The 23,547-nt window shown below is 33.3% G+C and overlaps 1 protein-coding gene across 3 annotated transcripts in view; it reads left to right on the forward strand.

Moving 5' to 3' along the window:
* Positions 1 to 1,478: 1,478 nt before the first annotated feature.
* LOC110659445 (uncharacterized) overlaps positions 1,479 to 23,547 on the forward strand; it is a 29,801-nt gene continuing 7,732 nt past the window's right edge. Inside the window, exons 1-6 of one of the 3 annotated variants that reach the window (XM_058148569.1) lie at positions 1,479 to 1,721; positions 1,800 to 2,189; positions 2,309 to 2,382; positions 2,485 to 2,886; positions 4,012 to 5,326; positions 22,098 to 22,192. In XM_058148569.1, the coding sequence (XP_058004552.1) occupies positions 1,550 to 1,721; positions 1,800 to 2,189; positions 2,309 to 2,382; positions 2,485 to 2,886; positions 4,012 to 5,326; positions 22,098 to 22,192 (2,448 nt within the window). In that variant the 5' untranslated portion in view covers positions 1,479 to 1,549. Of the gene's footprint in view, positions 1,722 to 1,799; positions 2,190 to 2,308; positions 2,390 to 2,484; positions 2,887 to 4,011; positions 5,327 to 22,097; positions 22,193 to 23,547 lie in introns of those variants that run through there. The other 2 variants (XM_021817387.2, XM_021817388.2) reach the window with 2 other exon arrangements.

A 23,547-nucleotide genomic window follows, 5' to 3' on the forward strand; every position in this document is an offset into this window, starting at 1 on the left:
AAGAGAGAATGAGAGAACAGTAAAGAGTTTAGCTCTTAGATTATATAACAAAAATGAATGTCAACTAAACGTCCATCCATTACACATAAGTCATATAATAGACATTAGACCTCTTTGACCTAAATTTTCACAATTTAGACTCAAATAATAATTGTTAGGGGCTTAAATAAATAAATTAAATTCACAAGAGCTTATTTGACTCTAATAGTAATTGTTAGGAGGCTTAAATGGATAAACTAAATTAATAAGGGCTTATTTGACTCTAAGAGTAATTAAATCAATTAAAATGATAAAGATGTGTTTGACTATAAGAGAAATTGTTAGGGGGCTTAAAAAGTTTTTCTGCCATGAAATAAATTTCAACTTAGGTAGAGAAATTACATAAAATGCAAATGGAGAAAATGAAAATGACTGAATAGAAGAAAATGAAAAAGGAATGCAGAGGAAAGATGGGAGACTAAAGACATGTGGTGCTATTAAATGGCTAGGTTTGGGCTTAAGCCTTAGGGTGTTGGGACACTGCCGGTCTATTTTTTTGTTTTAATATAATTCGGTTCAATTTATACAACTTTTTAAGTATGATAATCAAATCGAATTGAATAAATTGATATTTTCAAAAATAAAAATCGAATTGAACTAAAGTATTTATCAAACCAAACTGAATTTTTAATTTAATTCGATTCGGTTAGTTAATTCAATTCAAACCAAATTATGCTCACTTCCACCTAATTTTTTTTAATAAAATTTATTATATATAATTTATCTATTAAAATTTAAGAAATTATTATACAATTTTTTTAATGAAGAAACTTCACTTTCTTTATTACCTTAATAAAGTTGTTGTAATTAATTATTTAAAAAAATATTAATCTAAACAATTTTATAAGATGAATAGTAAAATTTTGTTAAATTATCCTACTTTTACTTCTAATAAAATTAAGTAAACATGGAAGATCAATACAAGACTGAATTTTGATAATTTTTCCTGAACTTATCTAGTTATAATATTACAGTTCCTAAATTTAAAAATATAATATAAAATCCAATCAACTTTCAAATTTTACAGAGTAAAATTTCTCTAACATCTAATTACCTGTTTTTCAGTTAGATATCGACCTGAACAGCTTTAATACAGAGTTTAGTCAATATTTTTCTTTTTTATATCAAGTCATGTATAAATTAAATCTTTCTTTTTTCTATAAATAGAATAATTTTTAATGTGTAAAGAGAATAATTTTATACTTTACATAGAAGAGGAGAGAAAAATATTAACTAAACGTCATTAAAAATTAAAAAAATTTTACTATATAAAATTTAAAAATTTAAAAAATTTTATATTATATTTTAAAATTAAAAAATTATAATTTTATAACCATATAAATTTAAAACCAGTTATTAAAATTTACCCTCAACGCAGACGTGGGTTTCCTGCCAAATGGACACGACTAAGAGAGCCCCCACCGGATCCGCTTAATAAGATCCGAAACCGTCTCTTCTCTATTTGGGATTGAGAAGCAAAATCAGCAAACAACTGAACAAGCTTAAACTAATGAAAGGGGCGACTCTTGTCGTGGCTTTTATTGTAAAAATCCTCATCATATCTTCGTCGGCCGTCAACTGCGAATCGGACGGCAACGGAAAATGGCAGATTCTGACCAAGCAGAACTTTTCTTCCCTGATCAGGCTCCATCCGCACGTCCTCCTCTTGGTCTCCGTTCCCTGTAATATTCATCTCTTTGTCTGTGTTTAATTAGCAGAAGTTATCTTCCAATTTTCACTAATTTCAATTTGTCAAACAGGGTCAGGGGAATCTCGATCCCTGATGAAGGAATTAAGCCGTTTGGTTAGCGATCGGCGAGAGGAGTTTGGATCTCTAAAGTTGATGTATATGCTGAGGAACAAAGAGAAGTTGCTAGCGGATGCTATTGGAGCTACAGAGGGAATGATAACGATTATATACTTCCATCACTCTTCATCTTACAAGTATCAAGGCAAACTTATTGCTGGAAATATACTCTCTTCTATTCTTCCTTACATGTCTGTTTCGCCTGATGAAATTCCCCTCAAGGTTCTGAAGACTCAGGAGGAACTGAAAATGTTCCTGGAATCTACGGATAAGGCTTTGATTCTTCTTGAATTCTGTGGATGGACTCCTGAGTTGATGGCTAGCAAGAAGAGGAACGCAACTGGTAATGGTGGATTTTTTTTTTTTGCAAGATTTGATTAATTATTGGAATTTGTTATTTTTGATATAAAAGAAATGCAATGCAAAATGAGCTGTTTAATGTTTTTTTTTTCTTTTTTTCAGGGGATTTTGCTGGAGCGGGCTTCAATGGAGATGCCGTTACAATTCCGGTGCCCAGTGGAAGTGAGAACCAGAAGGTGGCTGGTAGTTTCTAACTGCATGCTGTAATGATACTGATTTTACAAGTAAAATGGCTGGTAAAAAGTCTCAAAATTGACTTCTTCATATTTCAATTACAGGGGACTGAAATGGCAAGTTTAAAATGCAGCATCCAAGATGGGTTCGGTGTAATTCCTTGGCTGAGTGAATTTAGCTCAGCAAATGGCAGTGCTCCTCTCCTGGAGACTGACAATGTAAAACCTACTGTTGGATTGTCCTCTTGTACCTTTGAAGAGTTTCAGCAATTTGATTCTTTCTTATCAGGATTCATGAATGTTGCAAGAGAATTTTTCCTGCCGTCTGAGAGGTGCAGATTTGGTCTGGTTTCAGAAAGATCATTGCTTCCATCTCTTGGTGTTGGGGATTCTGGTTCATGGTCCACAATGCTTTACTTTAATGGATGTCCAAGCTGTTCAAAGATTCTAAAAGAGGGGGATGACCTTAAGAAAGTTCTACTGATGGATGAATCAATAGTTACAGAGGTAGGTATATTGTCATTTGTTTTACTGCCATAGTGCCATTTGGTTTTATTTGACGTAAATCATCATGCCGTCGGGTTCTTGTGTGGTTGAAGTCTTGATAGATCATTATGAATTGGACGTCTAAGAAGAGTTGGTTTGGCTAAAAATGCTTCATCATGCAGTTATAGGTTTCTAAGGGATATTTGATCATTTCAATATCATTGTTTGAAAGAAAAATTCCCTGAAGAACTGTAGTGTTTCTTTCTGGCAACCGTTTGTATGATATAATGGGCAAGTGACCAAAAGATTTATCAAAACAAAATTTATAATTATGGCCACTTATTTGGAGATGCATTATTATGGCCTATACTTCATGTATTAACTACAATTGTATGGAAGCCTAAAATTTTGTCTATATTACCTTCCCATTCTACATCTACATCGTTGCACTCTAAACCATCGGCAGACAGCCGATCCTAAGAGAGTTCAATTATTTGAAGTGATGGGAAAGCCGGTGATTGATCTGCTGTAATTGCTGCAGCTACCACAAAGCTCCCATGCATTTTTTTTCCTAATATGATAGTTATTCGGTTTAATGGGTAATGCTCATGTCATCTCTTATAGGGGAATTTTATATTGTTGCTATAATTGTATATAGGACATGATATATATGCTTTAATAATGTAAATTGGACAGGGTTAAATGAAAAATAGACTTAATTAATACAAATATTCACTTGTGAAATACAATCAGTTATCATGTGCAATGCACATAGAAAAGGGTTAGAAATGGCAGTTAGGAATTTATTTAGAACACATCTTTGTAAAATTCTTTTTGAACTTTGGCTGTGATTTAAAACTGTGATTTTATGAGCCTCTATTTTTGCATACTCTGTTTCTGATGTGTTTCTTAAGGACAGTGATATAAGTTGTAAAATAGTTTTATGTTTTAACTGCGTAATAGTGGGGTGGGCTATTCTATAGCCATAGAGGCTCCTTGTTGTGGTTGGTGTTTTTGTTCCCCCATTTCCTTTTTTATTTTTTATTTTTTTATTGTTTTTTATTTTATTATCTATGATTTTATTTTTGTTCACCAAATTGTATGTCTATTTCATAGATTCTAATATATTTGTTTCCCATCATGTAGCTGGAACGTAATGGACAAGATCTTGATCCTGCTGTACCTGCAAGTAAACCATCGGTACTTCTGTTTGTAGATAGATTCTCCAACTCAGCAGAAACTAAAAGGAGTAGTAAGGAAGCACTTGATATGTTCAGAAAATTAGCATTAGAATATCGAATTTCAGATCAGATAGGCCAGCAAAATGGTGACAAGTCTGAACGATCCTCTGCCCAAGTTTTTCAACAATATAAAATTATATCTGGACATCCTAGGTTAAAACTATCTCCAATGGCACAGAAGATTAAGTTAAAGGAGAAGATGTCGATCATGATTGTAGATGAGGGAAAACGTGCCATTTTAGATAATTTAGCTTCAGATTCACAAGGAAGTTCATTGCGTGAAATCTTAACATATCTTCTTGAGCAAAAGAAAGAAGGAAAATTAAGTTCAATTGCCAAGGATGCGGGTTTCCAACTTTTATCTGATGATATTGACATTAGAGCTGATGAATTACCATCAGAACCACAGGTGGAATCTACAGAAGATTCAGCTGTACCATCTGAGGAAGACCTTGCCAAAAGTAGTGTTGATCTGGGCAAAGATTCTGCTTCAAATCATGACAAAAGCTGCCAACCTACTGATATTAGATGCCCTTCCCCAAATGATGAAGAGACAACAAATCATGTTGATACAAGTAGACATTTAATATCTGTAAAGCTTGACCAACCTATGCCAAATGGTGGGCTAGCTATTTCAGTTGTACAGGCGGAAGAAAAAGTTTCTAGACAAGTAGACCAGTTGGAGGAAGAACAGCTTCACTTTCAAAGTTTTAAGGGTTCTTTCTTCTTCTCTGATGGAAACTACCGGTTGCTAAGAGCTTTGACTGGTGAGACAAGGGTTCCATCCTTAGTAATAATCAATCCCATTTCACAGCAGCATTATGTTCCTGAGCAGAAGAATTTCAGCTATTCTGCACTGGAGGATTCTCTTCATAGATTTCTCAACGGAATGCTTATCCCATACCAACGCTCCGAGTCTGAACCTGAAAGCCCTAGAGAAGGAACTCATCCACCATTTGTTAATGTGGATTTCCACGAAGTAGATTCCATCCCTCGAGTTACAGCTCAAACTTTCACTGAGCAGGTTATTGGTTTTAATCAATCTGATGATGATAATGCTTCCCATGCTTGGAAAGAGGATGTGTTGGTCCTATTTAGCAATAGTTGGTGTGGATTTTGTCAGAGAATGGAGTTGGTTGTTCGTGAAGTTTATCGGGCCATAAAAGGACATGTGAACACGTTGAAGACTGGATCTTGGAATGAGGAAACAGTGCTTATTGGTAAGTCCATTCTAGACAACATGAATTTTATTCGCATGGTTAATAATATTTGTATTACTTCTCAGAATTGGCTTTGCAAGTGAATTCATCTTTAGTCATGTCATCTAGGAAGCTGAAACTAGCTGGCTGATTTTCATTACCTGTTGCAAACTAGGTTACAAAAGGTGGTTACTTTTCTTTTGAAATTACTAATGGTTATGAGATTCAATACAAACTTCTAAGTAAATATTCTGAAATGTACCTATTCTTGGATGCCATTTAGCCATCTAAATCCATATTGGGTTGGTGAAAAATTCTTTTCCCCAGATAGAAATTAGGTGGTGTAAGTTTAGAGGATTGGAAGCTGAAACATGGAGAACACGCAATAGTATTTTGTTTGTCAATGTATAATATGTCCCTTGGTTAGGAGTGAAGCAGAATTTTGATTTTCTTCCTTAGTCGTTGGAAAATTTAAAGGCCTGTTTCTTGTTGAAAGCATTTTGCAGTTTTCTATTTTACGTTTTCTTTGAGAAATTTCATTTTCATCTTCCGTTGAGAACTTGGAGGGCATGTTCATTTGTTAGTAATAGAAAATCATTTTTCAATTTTGAAAACTAGAAAGCAGTTCATGTCATAATTGTTTTCTATACTTAGAAAGTTTATAAATATGTTAAAAAAAAAAAGGGTATTGTTCTTGTTGATATTATCATTTAATATACAATTAACTAGTCATTTTGCCCGTGTATTACCCAGATTGTTTATTATTATATTTAAGTAATGTAAATTAATATATAGTTTTATGTTTTATATTTTCATAATCATATTATAAAACTGTGTTAATGATAAATATTTTAATTAATTATAATTTTATTTCAGGTGACAATAAATAATAAATTGATTAGTGTAATATTTTTTAAATTAATTGACATATGCCAATAAAATGATAAACAAAGTAAAAAAAAATTACATATGCAAGGTGACGATTTTTAAAATATCATTATTAAAATTCTTATAATTTAGATATAAAAATGTTTTTAAAAATAAATTTTTAAATTTTATAAATAATTATTTAAATATATATATATATATTTTAATATAATTTTTATAAAACAATTCACCATTTCTCTATTCTAATCGAAAAATTAATTAAAAAATGATTAATTTTAGAGATGTATAATATGATGAGCAAAGTTTTATAATGTTTGAAATTGTAAACTTGGAAATTTCGAAATTCTTAAAAAATGTGGTAAATAGAATTTTAGATAATTATTATTTTTGTATATGAAATAAGATTTTAATAACTGAAATTTAAAAATATTTAAATAGAAGATAATATTTAATGTGATAAATTAATTTTTATATAAAAAATACAAAAATAAAAACTAAAAAAGAAGTATGTCACGTGTCAATTTTTTAAAATCCTGTTTGGCAATGAGTTTCATAACCTGAAACTGCTTTTCTGAATAAAAGCACCATTTTATATGCTGTTGAGAAAAACAGTTTGGAAAAAGCTGTTTTGTTATTTTAGTGTTCTTATAACTGAAATAGATCAAATTTAATTTTTAATTATTTTTTAACACTCTCTAACTAGTATATTTAAAAAAGTGATTTTCTCAACAGCAGTTTCAACAGCAATACCAAACATGCCCTAAATCTTCTCATTAAGTGAGGTGGCACACTCTTGTAAAGTCATTTTTAAGGCTTGGCATATATATGCGTGCGTGCGTGTGTGTGTGTGTGTAATGTTATGCAAAAGGAAAAAAATGAAATATTTAATTTAATTTATGGTAAAATTAACTGGCAAGATAATTATTTTTCAATTGAAAGCCATTAGAAAGTGAATTTTTAAAATAGGTGAAATTACAAAAAAGTGCTATGTGGTTACGCACATTTTCAAGTCAGGCTTGAGATTAAGTTTGGGACAAATTGGTACCTCATTTTCAAAGCTAGTATGTTGATTTGAAACAACAGACTAGAGAGAAAAATCTGTATATTTTTATGTATCAATGACTTTGTACATATATCTATTTATATACAAGATTCCTAACTTTGCAAGAAATCTTAATTTAATGGAAACTATTACAAATAGGAAATAAGATATACATAAGGAGAAAGAAATAATAATCTCTTTAATTAAGGAGGAAGAAATAATAATTCCTTTAATGTGGGGATTGAGATTCCAATACTCCCCCTTAAGTTGTTTAATGTATATTACACATGCCCAACTTGCAAATAAGAGAATGAAACATTTTGCTACTAAGCCCTTAGGTGAACATATCGGCTAACTGATTTTTAGAAGTGACATGAGAGACACTCAACGATTCTTCTGTAATTTTCTCCTTTATGAAGTATGGGTCAATTTCTATATGTTTGGTTCGATCATGCTATGTTGGATTGTGGACAATACTGATAGCAGCCTTGTTATCACAAAACAAGTATAAACTATTTGTTTCTGATAGTTTCGGTTCTTTCATTAACTTTGTAATCACAACAATTCACAGATACCTTGAGCCATAGCCTTATATTCAGCCTCTGTACTGGATCTAGCAGTCAAACTTTGTTTCTCACTTCTTTAAGTGATTAGGTTACTACCAACAAAAGTATAATAACCCATTGTTAACTTTTATCTACAAGAGATTCAGTCTAATTTGCATCTATAAAGGCTTTTATTTGAAGATGTCCATGCCTTGAGAAAAGAAGTCTTCTCTCAGTGGCAGATTTCAAATATCTTAGAATGCGAAAAACAACTTTTAAATGAGATTCACAAGGATCATACATATATTGACTCACCAGACTTACTGCAAAGGCTATATCAGGTCTAGTGTGTGAAAGATAGATCAATATGCTAACTAAGCTCTGATATCTCCCTAAATTCACTGACTCTCCAACTCCGGCTTGTAATTTATGACTGGCCTTAATGGGAGACTTTTTTTGGTTTACAGTCCAGCATACCTGTTTCTTCCAAAAGATCCAATATGTACTTCCTCTGAGAAATAAATATCCCTTTATCTAATATGGCAACCTCTATTCCAAGAAAGTACCTCAGTTTTCTCAAGTTTTTAATCTCAAACTCCTGTGTTAGGCATTGTTTTAGATTTGTAATTTCTTCCTGATCATTTCCTGTCACTACTGTATTATCCACATAGACAATAAGTAATGTGATCTTACCTCTATAATATTTTATAAATAAAGTGTGATTAGCATTACTATGATAGAAGCCAAAGGAGATCACAATTTTACTGAATCTGTCAAATCATGTACTAGGAGACTGTTTTAGGCCATACAAAGCCTTTCTGCAAATCTTCCTTTTGGTTTTTTCATCATCAAATCCTGGAGTTATTTCCATATGCACTTCTTCCTCTAAGTTTCCATGTAAAAAGGTATTCTTGACGTCGAATTGCTATAAATTTCAATCAAGATTTGCTGCACAAAATAATAAAGTCTTGATGGTGTTCATTTTTGCTACAGGGGCAAAAGTCTCTTGATAATCTACCCTATATGTCTATGTGAGTCCCTTTGCTACCTGTCTGGCTTTGTATCTCTTAATTGAGCCATCTATTTTATGTTTCACAGTGAACACTCGCTTGCATCCAACTGATTTTTTTTTCCATTAGAGAGAGTAACAAGATTCTATGTCCCATTCTTTGACAAGGCCTTCATCTCCTCAACTATAACAATCTTTCATTTTGAATCAAGATATGCTTCCTTACAATCCTATGGATTAAAAACATAAGAAACAAACAATATAAAGGCTCTATAGGATGGGGATAATAAGTCATAAGACACAAAATTAGAAATGGCGTGCTTGGTGCAAGCTTTGACTCCTTTTCTTAAGGCAATAGGGACATCAAGATCATAATCAGGATTAGAACTAGCAATACAAGGAGACTCATTACATACCTTAGGATGTTCAGGGTCTGAATTCAAGAATTTCGATTGATCAAGAGTATCATGCTCAATGGCCTCATCCATTTTGTTCCAATGAGTGTAAGTTCTCAAATCCAACCTATTTAATTTCTCTCTAGGCTGAGGTTATCCATTTTGAACCTGTTGAGGTGATCAATCCTGAACATCATTACTCTCACCTTGAAGAATTGGAAGGAAATAAGATTGAGGAAAAGATACTTCTTTCCTCTTATTCTCACCCTGAAGAGGTGTCTGAAAAAACGATTCAGATTCCCTAAAAGTGACATCCATGCTTACATGATACTTTCTCGAAGGTGGATGGTAACATTTATACCTTTTTGAGTACAACAAAGACACATTTAAGAGCTCGGGGTTCTAATTTCCTAATAGTCTTGTGAACAAAGCATACACAAACAAACATTTTAGGTGGAACAGTATGATTGCTCGAGCTATCTCACATAAATGTCTATTTTTTCTTTCAGACACCCCATTTTGTGCACTAGTGTTAAACATAACTAGTTTGGTGTAAAATACCCTGGACTCCAAGTAAGTTTGAAACAGCCTATTCATATATTATGTACCATTATTAGTTCTCAGAATTTTTACTTGAGCATCAAATTGAGTACATATTATGTAACACCCCTCACCCGACTACAGTGTAGCCGAGCAAGGCATGCTACAATCGGTGCCGGAGCACCCTAACTTATCTTACTTTATTTTTTTAAAAATAATTTTGAATTCATTTAATTTAATATCAATTATTTTTCGACGGAGAAACTCATGAGTTTCCTATTTTATTATCGTTTGGCGTATTTCAATATTCACCTGTTTGAAATTCAACAATATTTCCAAAATAAAATCTTATCCATGCTAATCATAATTATCTCATCAATCATTCTCATAATTTTCTCATATTTCAAATCTCATCCATATATTTAAATTTCATAATCATTTCATATGTAAACATTCCCAAATTACATAAGCAAAATTTTCAAATTTCCTTAATTTACATAATTTACAAAATAATTACAAAATTTCATAATTTACATAATATATAAATTAATTACATATGAAAAAGCTAATTAATTAATTTACATTGCATTCCTATTAATTACCTGTTCATAATCTACATTACAATACAATATTTAAGCATTTTATACAAAATATAAAATATGATCTAGATGAGCCCTATCTACATGCATTGCTGAGGAGGTGACAAACTTTGACACTCTGCAGATCAAAACTCCAAAATCTCTGTTTAGTATTCGCTGGGCTTTAACTTCAGTACCTGCGCGATGGAATTGTGCCATGAATGTTGGCATAAAGCCATGAATACGGGCATAAAGCCATGAATACAGGCATAAAGCCTTTCGCAGTACTGCTAAAACAATACCCTATTGGCATGCCAATCTATCCAATCTGACACACGTGTCTAGGCAATACAAGGGCACATAATATCATTAAATATTAATATATTGTGTTTTATGACTTTATTATTTCATAATAAATTTCATAATTTATACATTCATCATACTATTCATACATTTCTTATATCATTCATATTGATCACAATTCACAACAATGGTGTTCATATACCATTGTACTCAAAACATTCTTCCTTTCTCTTATAAATAGAACTAATGTTTCATTTATATTTTCATGTGATTCATTTATTCATTACAATGTTTATATGAATTCATAACTCGTACAAGGTGTTATTATCTTATTTGTAATGGAAACATAAATCCTAATGTAAACCTCATCCCATTTATACTCAACAATCCATCTAGGTTAATGTCATTTCATATTCAAGTGGTATCACTCATGTTTTATTAGACCTACTAGTAATAGGAATAAATCTTAACTATATACTCACATAACTTAAATGTTCATTAAGTCATTTAGGTGAATTACTATTTCTATTTCAAGTAATCCATGAGTGTTTTATGGATTTCAAATTTCATACCTTAATTTTCTCCACCAATTTAGTTATTATACTGTGTCTGTGTACTACTATTCACATTACTATTTACTCAAATTGTTGAATTTTTAATACATAATAAATTTATTGAACCTAAGTTCTCCAAGATACCACATTTTGCATTCAAAATTTGTTGGTATTGGTTGCCAATACCATTTCCAAGCTTAATGTTAATTGGGCAGAATTTTCATTTGTCACTTTTGCAGTGGGAGTTTGGAAAAATGTTCAACATGAAAGTTGTTCCTTATTTTGTCTAGTTGAATTTACTTTTTTGAATCACTCCATTTGGAGTTTTGTAGCTCAAGTTATGGCCTAAAAACTATAACTGGCCGGATTGGGCAGAACCCAAAATTCTGGGTAAACTTGTTTCTGCCAGATTTGGTAACTCCAGTTTGGTTGGCAATTTGACTAGGTTATGGTCATAATTTGGGTCAGGTTTCTTCATGAAAGTTGTTGGTCTATATCTCAACTTATTGCTGGTAAAATTTCAGGTCAATTGGACCTTGCTACATTGAGTTATGGCCAAATGACCAAATACTGTTCATTTGGTCATTTTGCCCAGGCAGATTGCAGGTCACCCGGATTAGGGCAAACTTTTGGTCAAGTTGGTTTGGTTTTCTGGGCATGGTTTCTTCACCAAAGTTGTGCCATTATATGTCTAGTTTCACTTCCAATTGGCCTCATACCAATTGGAGTCACACAACCTCAGTTATAGGTCAACCAATACCCTGGACTCATAGGTCCAAATTTCCTGCATAAGAGAAGCACTCCCAATTTTCAATTTCACCCAATTTTCAAACTTCAATTCACATTTATAACACTTCTAATAGTCAATAATCAACCTCAACATCATCAAATTCAAGTCACAACACAAAATTCCATATTTGAGCAAACCCTTAATCAACTTGCAATAATTTTAAATTCCAAGAGAATTTCTAGCACTAACTTTATTCCTTAGCTTCACTCAACTTCAATTCAACCTTCTAATCAATAAAAAACTTGAAGCTCCTTCTTGGTTCACCTTGGCTGAAATTCCTCTTGCCCCAAACTCAATTTTTTTTTGGTTTTCTTGAGTGCTTTCTACTAATTGGGCTTTAGTTTAGGGTGGGCTATAATTTTTCCAAGAAAAAATTTGGTTGTGACTTAGGGTTTTAAGCTTTGGATTTTAGGTTTTTAATGGAGAATTTTAGAGAAGAAGAGAAGAAGGCAAGTGACGGAAAGAAGAAGGAAAAAAATGCAGATTTTTGTTCAATAATTAACCTATATAATAATTAAATATTTAATGGCAATATGGTAAATAAGTAGAATGGCAAATTTGAAATTATTTTAAAATTTATAATCATTATAATTTGACTTTTCAATAATTATTTTTAATTTTCATAATTTCAATTAATTAAATTAATTTAGCTTCATTAAATTAATAATCATCACTTTTGGTTAATATTGGACCCTCAAATTTAATTGACCAAATTTTGCTCTTACCGAGTTATCGGTTTATCTTTCTTTCTTCTTTCTTTTACTCATTTTTAATTTAACTTTTAGCAATATTTATTCACATTTTGTGTCATAATAAATATTTACTTAATTGGACAAGTCGGCCAAAAATCACCTCTGAAGGCGAAATGACCAAAATGCCCTCCGTTTGGCTTAACAGACTAAAATTGTCTGTATCGATTGAAAAATTTTTCTAAACCTTTTCTTGGCATTCTAATGCCATAAAATCCTCAATGACTCTTCTCTGGAGTCCCAAAAATTATTTTATGAATTTTCTCCTGGGTCTAGGGCTCCTAGTTGCGAGAATCGCAACTTCCCATCAAGTTACCCATCATGGGCACCGGCTCATTTAACTTGGTTGTATTTTATTTCTAAAATTTTTCCTAAATTTTTCTTATTAATATTTGAGTTATTTATGACTCCTCACTCTAGTCTAATTATTTTTCCAGACGTTCTAGCTGTCCGGACCGACACCGGTCACCGGAACAGTAGAATGTACGTAATTGCTACAGTGAGGGTGTTACATATTATTTTATGAAATTGTTGAAAATAATAAAAAATCTCACTTTTTGTTTTCATCAGGTAAACCCAAGTTAATCTAGTATAACAATCAATAAAGGTAACAAACCATCTAATCTAGATAAAGACACCGTTTGGTTAGGTCCCAACCCAATAGAATGAATAGTCATGAAAGGTATTGAGGCTTTATTATTTATTGCGGGATAAGATTGTCTTTTGTATTTGGCTAGTTCACAAGCATCACAAACTAAACTTTCTAACTTGCATTTCTTAAACAAAATGGGATATAACCTCTCTAAAGTTTTAAAAAAAGGATTTCCTAATCTCTTATATCATTGGAGAATCTCTTGGTCAGTACTCACAGATTATCCTAAGAAAACTTAGTTTGTGCTTGGAGTTGAGAAACCATCACAATCATTCAGTAGATATAAGTCATCTTGCAGTCTATCATTGCCAATCGTTCTCCCTGCTTTCAGTTCCTGAAATGTGCAATGAATAGAAAAAAAAATGAGATTTTATAGTTAAGTGCTTTTGTAATGGAGCTAACATATAAGATTATTCATAGGAAAGGTAGGCACATATAAAACTGAGGTGAGATTCAAAGTAGGATTGCATTTAACAGAACCTGTTCCTGAAATATTGGCTAGGGATCCATTTGCTATATGAACTTTTTTTTTCCCCTGAACAAGGTGAATAGGTTCTGAATTTATTGGAAGAGCTTGTCATGTGTTTGTGTGTCTTGAATCTATAATCAAAAAATTCTTTTTAAGATTGGCAAGAAAAACATTACCTGATTTGACAAAATTAGAAGAGGTAACTGTGGTAGATTATGATTCCAGCTATGACAGCAAACATCTTAGGGATTGCATTTCCTCATTGGAAAGAATTTTAGTTGTAGTTGTATCCCCAGAAAACTCCATTGTCTCAAATACATTTGCCTGTGGTCTTGCTGAGCCCGTGTTTTTTTCCTCCACGCCCTTATGTTGGGCAACCATGAAGTTTTCAGCATTATTCCTTGGTATGGCAAGATTTTTCTCAGTAGTCACAATGCAAATGATCATTATTTGATGGACTAGAGCTATGTGATTGTTCTTTAGAGGCAATAGCTACAAGCCTTGACTTGTGAATGGATGTAGTATGCACCATGACACTTCTTTTGCTTTCCTCCTGTTGAACATAAGAACAAGTTTGCCTTAATGAGGGTAGAGGATCCTCCTTACCAAATACCTAGACCCGAATTTGGTCATATTCTATGTTTAGCCCAGCAAGAAAATCATAAATTCGTTCTTGCTCAATCAATTTCTGAAATTTTGCTGCATCACTAGCACATGTAGCCTGAAAGTCTTGATAGTAATCCAGCTCTTGCCATAAGCCACTCAACTCAGCATAATACTGAGCAATAGTCATGTCACTCTATTTTGTACCTTGAACTTTATTTCTTAGCTCATAAACCTATGCATCATTACCTACTTGAGAATAAGTCTGAGAAATAACATTCCAAATGGCAGCTGCATTGTCCAATAACAAATATCCTCAAGCTATTTGAGGTTGCATAGCATTAATTAGCCAAAACATTACGAAAGAGTTTTCTAATTCCTATTGATTGTAGGTGGAATTGGTGGTCTCTGGTTTTGACTTATCTCCAATGATATATCCCTGCAATCTTTTAGCTTGAATGAACAAAAGACAGGATCTTGACCAATCAAGATAATTTGTTCCGTCAAGCTTTATAGGATTGATTTGTAGAGAGGGATTATCATAAAAAATAGTTGCATTATCTCCAGTAGCTGTTTTTTTTCCTTTCTGCCATTGTGTAAGATCTCAAATGTAGAGAAGTAAGAACCAAGTCACGGGTTTGGGCTAGTCAAAGGCGAACATACGAGGAAAAATTAAAAAAAAGCCGGAAAAAAGGTTCATGGGTTGTGAACAGTAACATAAACAGTATGATGAACAGTGCCAATAAATAGTACAGTGAATAGTGCTGATGAACAGTGCATATGAACAGTACTAAAGCCCAACCAAATGAATTGAAAGCTCTGATACCATGCTGATTTGAAACAACTGACTGGTGGGAAAAATTTGTGTATTCTTATGTATCAATGACTTTGTACATATGCATATTTATATACAAGATTCCTAACTTTATAAGAAAATTTAATTTAATGGGAACTATTACAAATAGGAAACAAGATATACATAAAGAGAAAGAAATAATAATCCCCTTTCATTAAGGAGGAAGATATAATAATCCTTTTAATGTAGGGATTGAGATTCCAACACAGTAGCTTGGCCAATATTGCCTTTTGCAAACGATGTGTAACCCCGAGGTATTACTTTGTTGCAAACTTAATCTCAGGCCTTGATTTAAAAATGTGCGAAACCAAAGTGCACTTTTTTGTAATTTCCCCTTAAATATAACAATGTTATTACTAGAGAAAGTGTTATGGTAGATTGATGTAAAGGAAAGTAAAAGGAGTGAATGCAAAGAATTAAGCGAGAGAGAGAGAGAGAGAGAGAGAGAGAGAGAGAGAGAGAGAGTAGAACAAAGACTTGGTCATTGAAAAATGAAAAGGAGAAACCAATAAAAATGAGTGAAAGATGGAAAAAATAATTTTAAGACTTCTATAAGAATGAATAAGATTAAAAAAAAAAAAAAATCGAATAATATCATAACTAACTTGAAAGCAAAAAGCAATAATTGTTAAACAAGTGAAGGGAAAAAAATGTTAAAATGTGAAAAACAAAAAGAGCTGAGGCTGGAGTTCAAACACACCAGAGCAAGGGAAATCAGGGAGCTTTCTGTTACGTATTGCTGGAGAAGATATACAAAGAATAGGGAGTAGGGAAGTATTGTTATGGTGAGATCAATCGTAGAGAATAATAAGTAGGGAAGTGATGTTATGGTGAGATAAATTGTAGAGAATAATAAATAGCTTTGTCATTACTCATTAGGGAGTACAACTGAATGAGGAAGGTGGGAAATAGGTTGTTATGTCAGTTACTAGCTAGCTTAGCTACTGGAGAATTAGTTACTGGCAGTTACCAACTGCTATATAGCTTTACAGAGTGTAATCTTGTAATTCATTCCAGAATTATCAAGAAACAATACTTTATCTTCTCACAATAATATTCTTCTATTTCTTTTCTCTCTTTCTCTTCTATTTTCTTCCCTATTCTTCTCTATTTTCTCTTTTAGGGTTTCTGCAACCCTAACACTTTCTGCATTTTTTAACTGTAAAAAAATTGTCATTGATTCATTGGTTGACTGGAAACTGTAGAATACAATTTAAAACTGTTTCTAAAGTGTCCATTGTAATTGTAGAAACATTTAAAATCGTTTCAGTTTTTTATTTTGTAAAATGATATTTAAATACATTAGGGTAAAGGATAAAAAGAAAAGAAGGGGTAGACCTAAACCGATTTGGAGGAGAGTAGTACAACATGACCTAGAATCATTACACATTTCCGAGAATTTAACCCAAAATTGTTTAGAATGGAGAAAGATAATCCATATAGCCGACCCCAAATTTTTTGAAAAAAGGCTTAGTTGAGTTGAGTTGATATTTAAACACAAAACTCTGTTTTCCAATTTTCTTAGAAAAATTTCCCAAAACAAGCCTTGTTTCTATGAGTAAACACTCCGTAAGATTTTTATGACAGTGTTCCATTTATTTTTTTCTGGCCATAATTTTGGCTTTGTAGAAAGAGATGATTTTCCTTAATTTCAATTAATCTGTACATGGGTATATATATACAATTGATTCTTATAATTGTGTTCTACTAATTAGAAAGAAATCCTAAATAGGAATACAGAATACAGAATGTACAAAGAAATAATATAGTGATTGACTTTTCATAACACTCCCCCTCAAGTTGGAGCATAGATGTTAATCATGCCCAACTTGTTACAAATGTAGTCAATCTTAGCTCCATTCAGAGCTTTGTGAAAATATCTCCTAACTGCTCTCCAGTTTTGATGTGTCCTGTTGAGATGATCTTTTGTTGAATCTTTTCACGAACAAAGTAACAATCAATCTCAATATGTTTGGTCCGCTCATGAAACACCGGATTAGAAGCAATATGGAGAGCAGCTTGATTATCATACCACAATTTCGCAGGCAGGGAGGTCTTAAAACTTGTCTCATCTAGTAATTGAAGTATCTACATTATCTCATATACTGATTGTGCTATGGTTCTGTATTCGGATTCAGCACTAGATCGAGAAACTATACTCTGCTTCTTGCTTCCCCAAGACACCAAACAAAAATGCAATATCCAGTGGTTGACCTCCTGTAAATCTTAGATCCAGCCCAGTCAGTATCTGAAAAACATTCAACATTCAAATGCCCATGATTACCATATAACAAACCTCTTCCTGGAGCGCTCTTCAGATAACACAAAATTTGTCCCAAGGCTTCCCAATGAGCAACAGTTGGGGAAGACATAAAACTGACTTACCACACTAACGGCATAAGCAATGTCAGGACGAGTGATTGTAAGGTAGTTCAATTTTCTTACCAATCTCCTGTATCTCTCTGGATCTTCAAACAACTCATTATCCCCTGCTAACAGTTGTAAATTTGGAGTCATTGGTGTATTACAAGGCTTAGCACCTAATTTTCCTGTCTCTATCAATAAATCGAGGACATATTTTCTTTGAGACAAAAAAAATACCCTTCTTATTTCTCATAACTTCAATACCCAAGAAATGCTTTAATAATCCCAAGTCTTTTGTCCGAAATTGGGTTTGGAGGAAGGTTTTAAGAGATGAAATACCTGCAGAGTCATTCCCAGTGATGACAATGTCATCCACATAGACTACCAGGAGAATTAGACCAACCTCAGATTGCCTATAAAATACTGAGTGATCACACTTTCACTGAATCTCTCAAACCAGGCCTTAGGACTTTGTTTCAAGCCATAAAGAGACTTCCGAAGCTTACAAACTTTACCCAACTCCCCCTGAGCAACAAATCCAGGTGGTTGCTCCATATGCACCTCCTCCTGAAGATCACAATGAAGGAAAGCATTCTTGATATCCAATTGGTGCAGGGGCCAATCATATGTAGCTGCTAAAGAGATAAATAAGCAAACATAAGTAAGTTTAGTTACAGGAGAAAAAGTGTAGAGTAATCAACCCCATATGTTTGAGCATATCCTTTTACTACAAGGCGTACTTTTAACCTAGCCACAGAACCATCAGGATTTACCTTTATTGTAAATACCTATTTACAACCAATAGCTTTCTTATCAGTGGGCAAAGGCAACAGTTCCCATGTATCATTAGCATCTAAAGCCTTCATTTTCTCTTTCATAGCAGCACACTAGCCAGGATGAGACAGTGCCTCACCAACAGTATTAGGGATAGGAACAGAGTCTAAAGAAGGAACAAAACACCGAGAACAAGAACATAATTGATTATAAGAAACAAAAGAAGAGATAGGGTGAGTACATGAATGTTTACCTTTACGAAGAGCAATGGGTAAGTTTAGATCAGAATCATGATCAGTATGAGGTACAAGATCTCCCAACGAAGTAGTTGGTGGAGGATCTGAGTCAGGAATCTCCAATCTCCTGGAATAAACATAAACAACAGGAGGTCGAGTCGGCCTAGAGATAGAAGGAATAGGTTGTGGGAGAGGATTAGACATTGGTTGGACAATATATATTAAGAGATCATCCTCTTCTCCCTGACTCTCATACACAGATGATTGAGGAAAAAATGGAGTGAACTCAAAAAATGTGACATCTGCAGAAACAAGATAACGATTAAGAGTAGGAGAGAAACAACGGTACCCTTTTTGTAGTCGGGAGTACTCAAGGAAGACATATTTGAGAGACTTTGGATTCAATTTAGTAACTTGTGGACGAATATCACGTACAAAACAAGTACAACAAAAAATACTGGGTTTAATAGGGAACAAAGATTTTATAAGAAATAAAGCAGTATAAGGAATATCCCCATTACTGACAGAAGACGGCATACGATTGATAAAAAAACATGTTGTAGAAACTGCATCGCCCAAAAGTATTTAGGAACTTTCATCTGTAAAAGAAGAGCACGAGTTACCTCAAGAAGATGCCGATTTTTTCTTTCGGCAATGCTATTTTGGGATGGGGTATTCACACAAAAAGACTGATGAAGAATGCCATTTTGTGTCATATAAGACTGAAATTGTGCTGAAAAGTATTCTTTGGCATTGTCACTTTTTAATATGCGCACAAAAATATTAAATTGAGTTTTGATTTCATTATAAAAAGCACAAAGATAGAAAACAACTCAGAACGATTCTTTATTAAATATAACTAGGTAACACGAGAGTAATCATCAACAAAAGTAACAAAATAACGAAATCCAGTTTTAGAAGTAACAGAACAAGGACTCCAAACATCAGAATGAACTAACTTAAAAGGGGATGAAGCCCGTTTATTGACTCTAGACACAGAAGGCAAATGATGATGTTTTGCAAACTGACACGACTCACATTCTAGTACTGATAAAGACTGAAACTGAGGACATAGCTTTTTCATGATAGACAAAGAAGGATGACCCAATCTACAACGAGCTTCAAGAAGTGTTAAGGTACTGGTGCAAATAAGTAACCGCGGTAAATGATTTTCCAGAACGTAGAGACCACCTGACTCTCATCCTCTACCAATAATCTGCTTCGTTGTAAGATCCTGGAACAAAAACTGGTCAGGAAAAAAGGAAACAAAACAATTTAAGGTACGAGTAATTTTACTAACAGAAAGTAGATTAAAAGAGAATTTTGGTAGACACAAAACAGATGACAAAGAAATTGACAAAGTCGGATTCGTAGTTCCAGAACCCATAATACAAGAAGTAGAACCATCAGCTAAAGTAACAGTAGAGGAAGTGAGATTAGACTGAAAAGCAGATAGAAGACTAGAATTACCTGTCATGTGATCTGTCGCATCAGAATCAATAACCCATTTGGATGAGGAAGACACAAGGCATTTATTGGATTTACCTGACTTAGCGATCGTAGTAACAGGAGAACTGGTAGGCTTTAGAGATGCCTGATACTGGAAAAACTGTGCAAAATCCTCTGCAGATACCAAAATAGTTTTCTCAGAGGAAGATACTGTAGAATCCTCTGTTGCCATATTTGCCATCTGTGATCGCTGATGTGATCGCTGATTTTTTCTCTGAAGTTGCAGACAATTATATTTTGTATGGCCAGGCTCATGGCAATAATAACAAATGACTCCACTTGAGTCCTGATTAGAACTAGTCTCTCCATCACGCTGATTACTTATGTTGCTTGTAATTCCTCATCTACTTCCTCTTCTATTACCCTGTTGTCCATTTGGATTACGGCTAATAAGAGCACTACTGGCAGGCTGTGAAAATTGGGTACTCTCTGTACGAAGGACCTATGTGAACGTTTCATGTAAAGAGGAAATCTCAGAACTGGATGGAATCTGAGATTTAGTAGTCTCATACTCTGAAGGAAGGCCTGCAAGAAAACTCATAATAGCCAGTTGCTCCCGTTGGGTCTGCTGAACTTTCACATCAGGATTAAAAGGCAACAATATATTAAGTTCCTCATATACCCGTTTAAAATCCATAAAATAAGCCGTGAGAGACTTATCCTCTTTCTCAGCACGGTAGAATGCCTTACAAACATCATAAATACGGGAGATATTCTCTTTACCAGAATACAGAAAATCTAAGTAATCCATCAATTCCTTAACAAATTCACAGTGATTAATTAAACTAATTACCGCACTGTGAATCGAGTTCTGAAGCTGCAAAAACAACGGCCAAGTTTGTCGTGGATCTTTAGTAAGGTGATCATCCTTATCAATGATACGCAAATAGACACTAACAGTCTTACTCCACTCCAGGTAATTCGAACCATTAAGTTTGTGTTCCGTGATCTTAGTCATCACCGGAATCACATTAGAAATAACGTTCTTATTGTCTGTCATTTATTGAGACAAAAAAAACTAACCGAAATGCTAATCCAAAGTGCTTACAGCAGCAAAATAACCAAAAATCACAAATCAAGCAAATACCGAAATAGGATATGAGAACCAAACCTCAGAAGTCCTTTAATGGTATACTGGATCAGGTAACAGCACACAGTGGTGGAATGAGAGGGTTGAGGCGATGTTGATCGGAGTCGAAATGGCCGGTCGGCGGTCAAGGTCTCTCCTAAACTGGGTGGTGAGAATAAATAATCACCCTAGATAGATGACCTGCTCTGATATCATGTAGAAAGAGATGATTCTCCTTAATTGCAATTAATCTGTACATGGGTATATATATACAATTGATTCCTATAATTGTGTTCGACTAATTAAGAAAAAATTCTAAATAAGAAATCCTAAATAGGAATACAGAATACAAAATATACAAAGAAATAATATAGTGATTGACTTTCCATAATAGGCTTATTGAGGAAAGGGAATTGTTACACCTTGAAAGGGAGTTTTTCAAGCAATGCATAAGAAAGTTAATCAGACTGGAGAAAAAAAATGAATGGAAAGTAAAGGGGTTAATTAAGCAGACTCTACATACAAATTCTAAGAAGTGTTGAGAGGTTGAATGAGGTTAAAGCACTTAAAAAATTTAAAAACCCTTTGTAATACCCCTGTTAACCCCCAAATCGGTAATTGGAGGTTAACGGGTATGAATGATTAACCTCCTTTAACCTTTCAACCATCATTCAAATAAACTCTCAAATAAAATAATGAAGCTTACCTCTATTTTTTATATCATACTCTTTAGTCTTTACCCTTGTATAATTCTAATCCACTTCCTTGCAAGTTGTCAGTAATCTTATATATATATATATATATATATTTTTTTTTTGTTTTTTTATGAACTGGTACAAGTTTTGACAATTTGTTATAATGTGGCAGATAACCTGAAGAATGGTAATTTGAAGTTTCCCAAAATCTTCTTAATGGATTGCACATTGAATGATTGCAGTTTGATTCTAAAATCAATAAATCAGGTAAGCCTCTTGGAAAATCTGCATCAAACTTTTTACCGATAGAATATTTTTGAAATTGGTTATACTGCATATTCAATTTTCCCTTACTATAAACCCTCTTCAAGGTATTGTGCATTTTCAGTGAGTTGCATCTTTTAGTGACTTTAATTCTTCATATAAAAATGTTAGAATTTTTCATATCAATAGATTTAATGTAATTACTCTGGTAGCTGTTAACATAAACTCAGTGTACAAAGATTGTCTTGTATAATTCTCTATCCTTAAATCAGAAAAATTTAAGGGCAATATGATTCTGGCAACAGAGTGACGCACTTCTGTTCTGCATTTTCTAATAGTCCCTTAATCTCTACTTTCTACCAATGGATTAAATACATGACTTGGCAGATCATCGTTTTCAAACATTTATTGATCCGTAGGTTTAATTTCACTTGTCCCTGAACTTGGCACTAGGGCACATTAATCTCCCTAAATTTCAATTTGTTATTGTAAACTCATCAGATATTGATGGTTGTTATCTGATGACTTGCTGTTGTGGATCCGTCATAAGCATATTTAAAAATAATTTAAATTTATCATTCTCTTTCCTCTCTCTCTTCATTTTCTTTCCCCTCTCTGTCTCCCTCTCTCCCTCTCATCTCGCTTCCCTTTGCGCAAATGATAATTCAACACAAACCAGAGCCTCTCTTTGTTCCATAATATCTAAACCCATCTCAAATTTCTAAGCTGAGAGCATTAACCCGACTCTTAGACTCACGACATGGTCACAAGAAGTCAACTTCATGTTAATTTTCTGGATATATTTTTCCAAGTCTGCCCAATTGTCCAATGCAGAAATTCCCTACAAGTAAGTCAGCTGTGATTTTGTTATTGTATGAGACCCTTCTTGCAGTTTTACATTTCAACAATCCTTATTTAATCTTTTGGTTGACGTTTTCCTCATTAATACCGTCTTCATTTATAATAGTTGGCATTGAGAATTATGTTCTACAAAACCTTTACTTGACCAGATGAACCCCAATTTGCTAACTTCATCTTACATTACTAAAACTGTAATGTATATATGTTTTATTTTAGTTCCACTTAGCTTCAAATCCTGGACTCTAGGATGCTGCTTCACAACACAATTTATTAACCCATTATTGAGTTTTCTTACATCCGAACTATGCCGTCACAAAAAATATGCACCAAGGAATATCTTCTTAGATATAATTTGTTAATTCATTAATGACCAAAGCAAACAGCATTCACTGAGGAGTATTTTCTTGACTTCTGTTTTGGTAAACTTGTAAAAGGCCGGTGTATATCTTTTATAAGCTTGAAGTTCATTGTAGAATTTGACATCTTAATTTCTCCTT

The sequence above is a fragment of the Hevea brasiliensis genome, chromosome 6 (assembly GCF_030052815.1).
Source record: "Hevea brasiliensis isolate MT/VB/25A 57/8 chromosome 6, ASM3005281v1, whole genome shotgun sequence".
Taxonomy (NCBI): domain Eukaryota; kingdom Viridiplantae; phylum Streptophyta; class Magnoliopsida; order Malpighiales; family Euphorbiaceae; genus Hevea; species Hevea brasiliensis.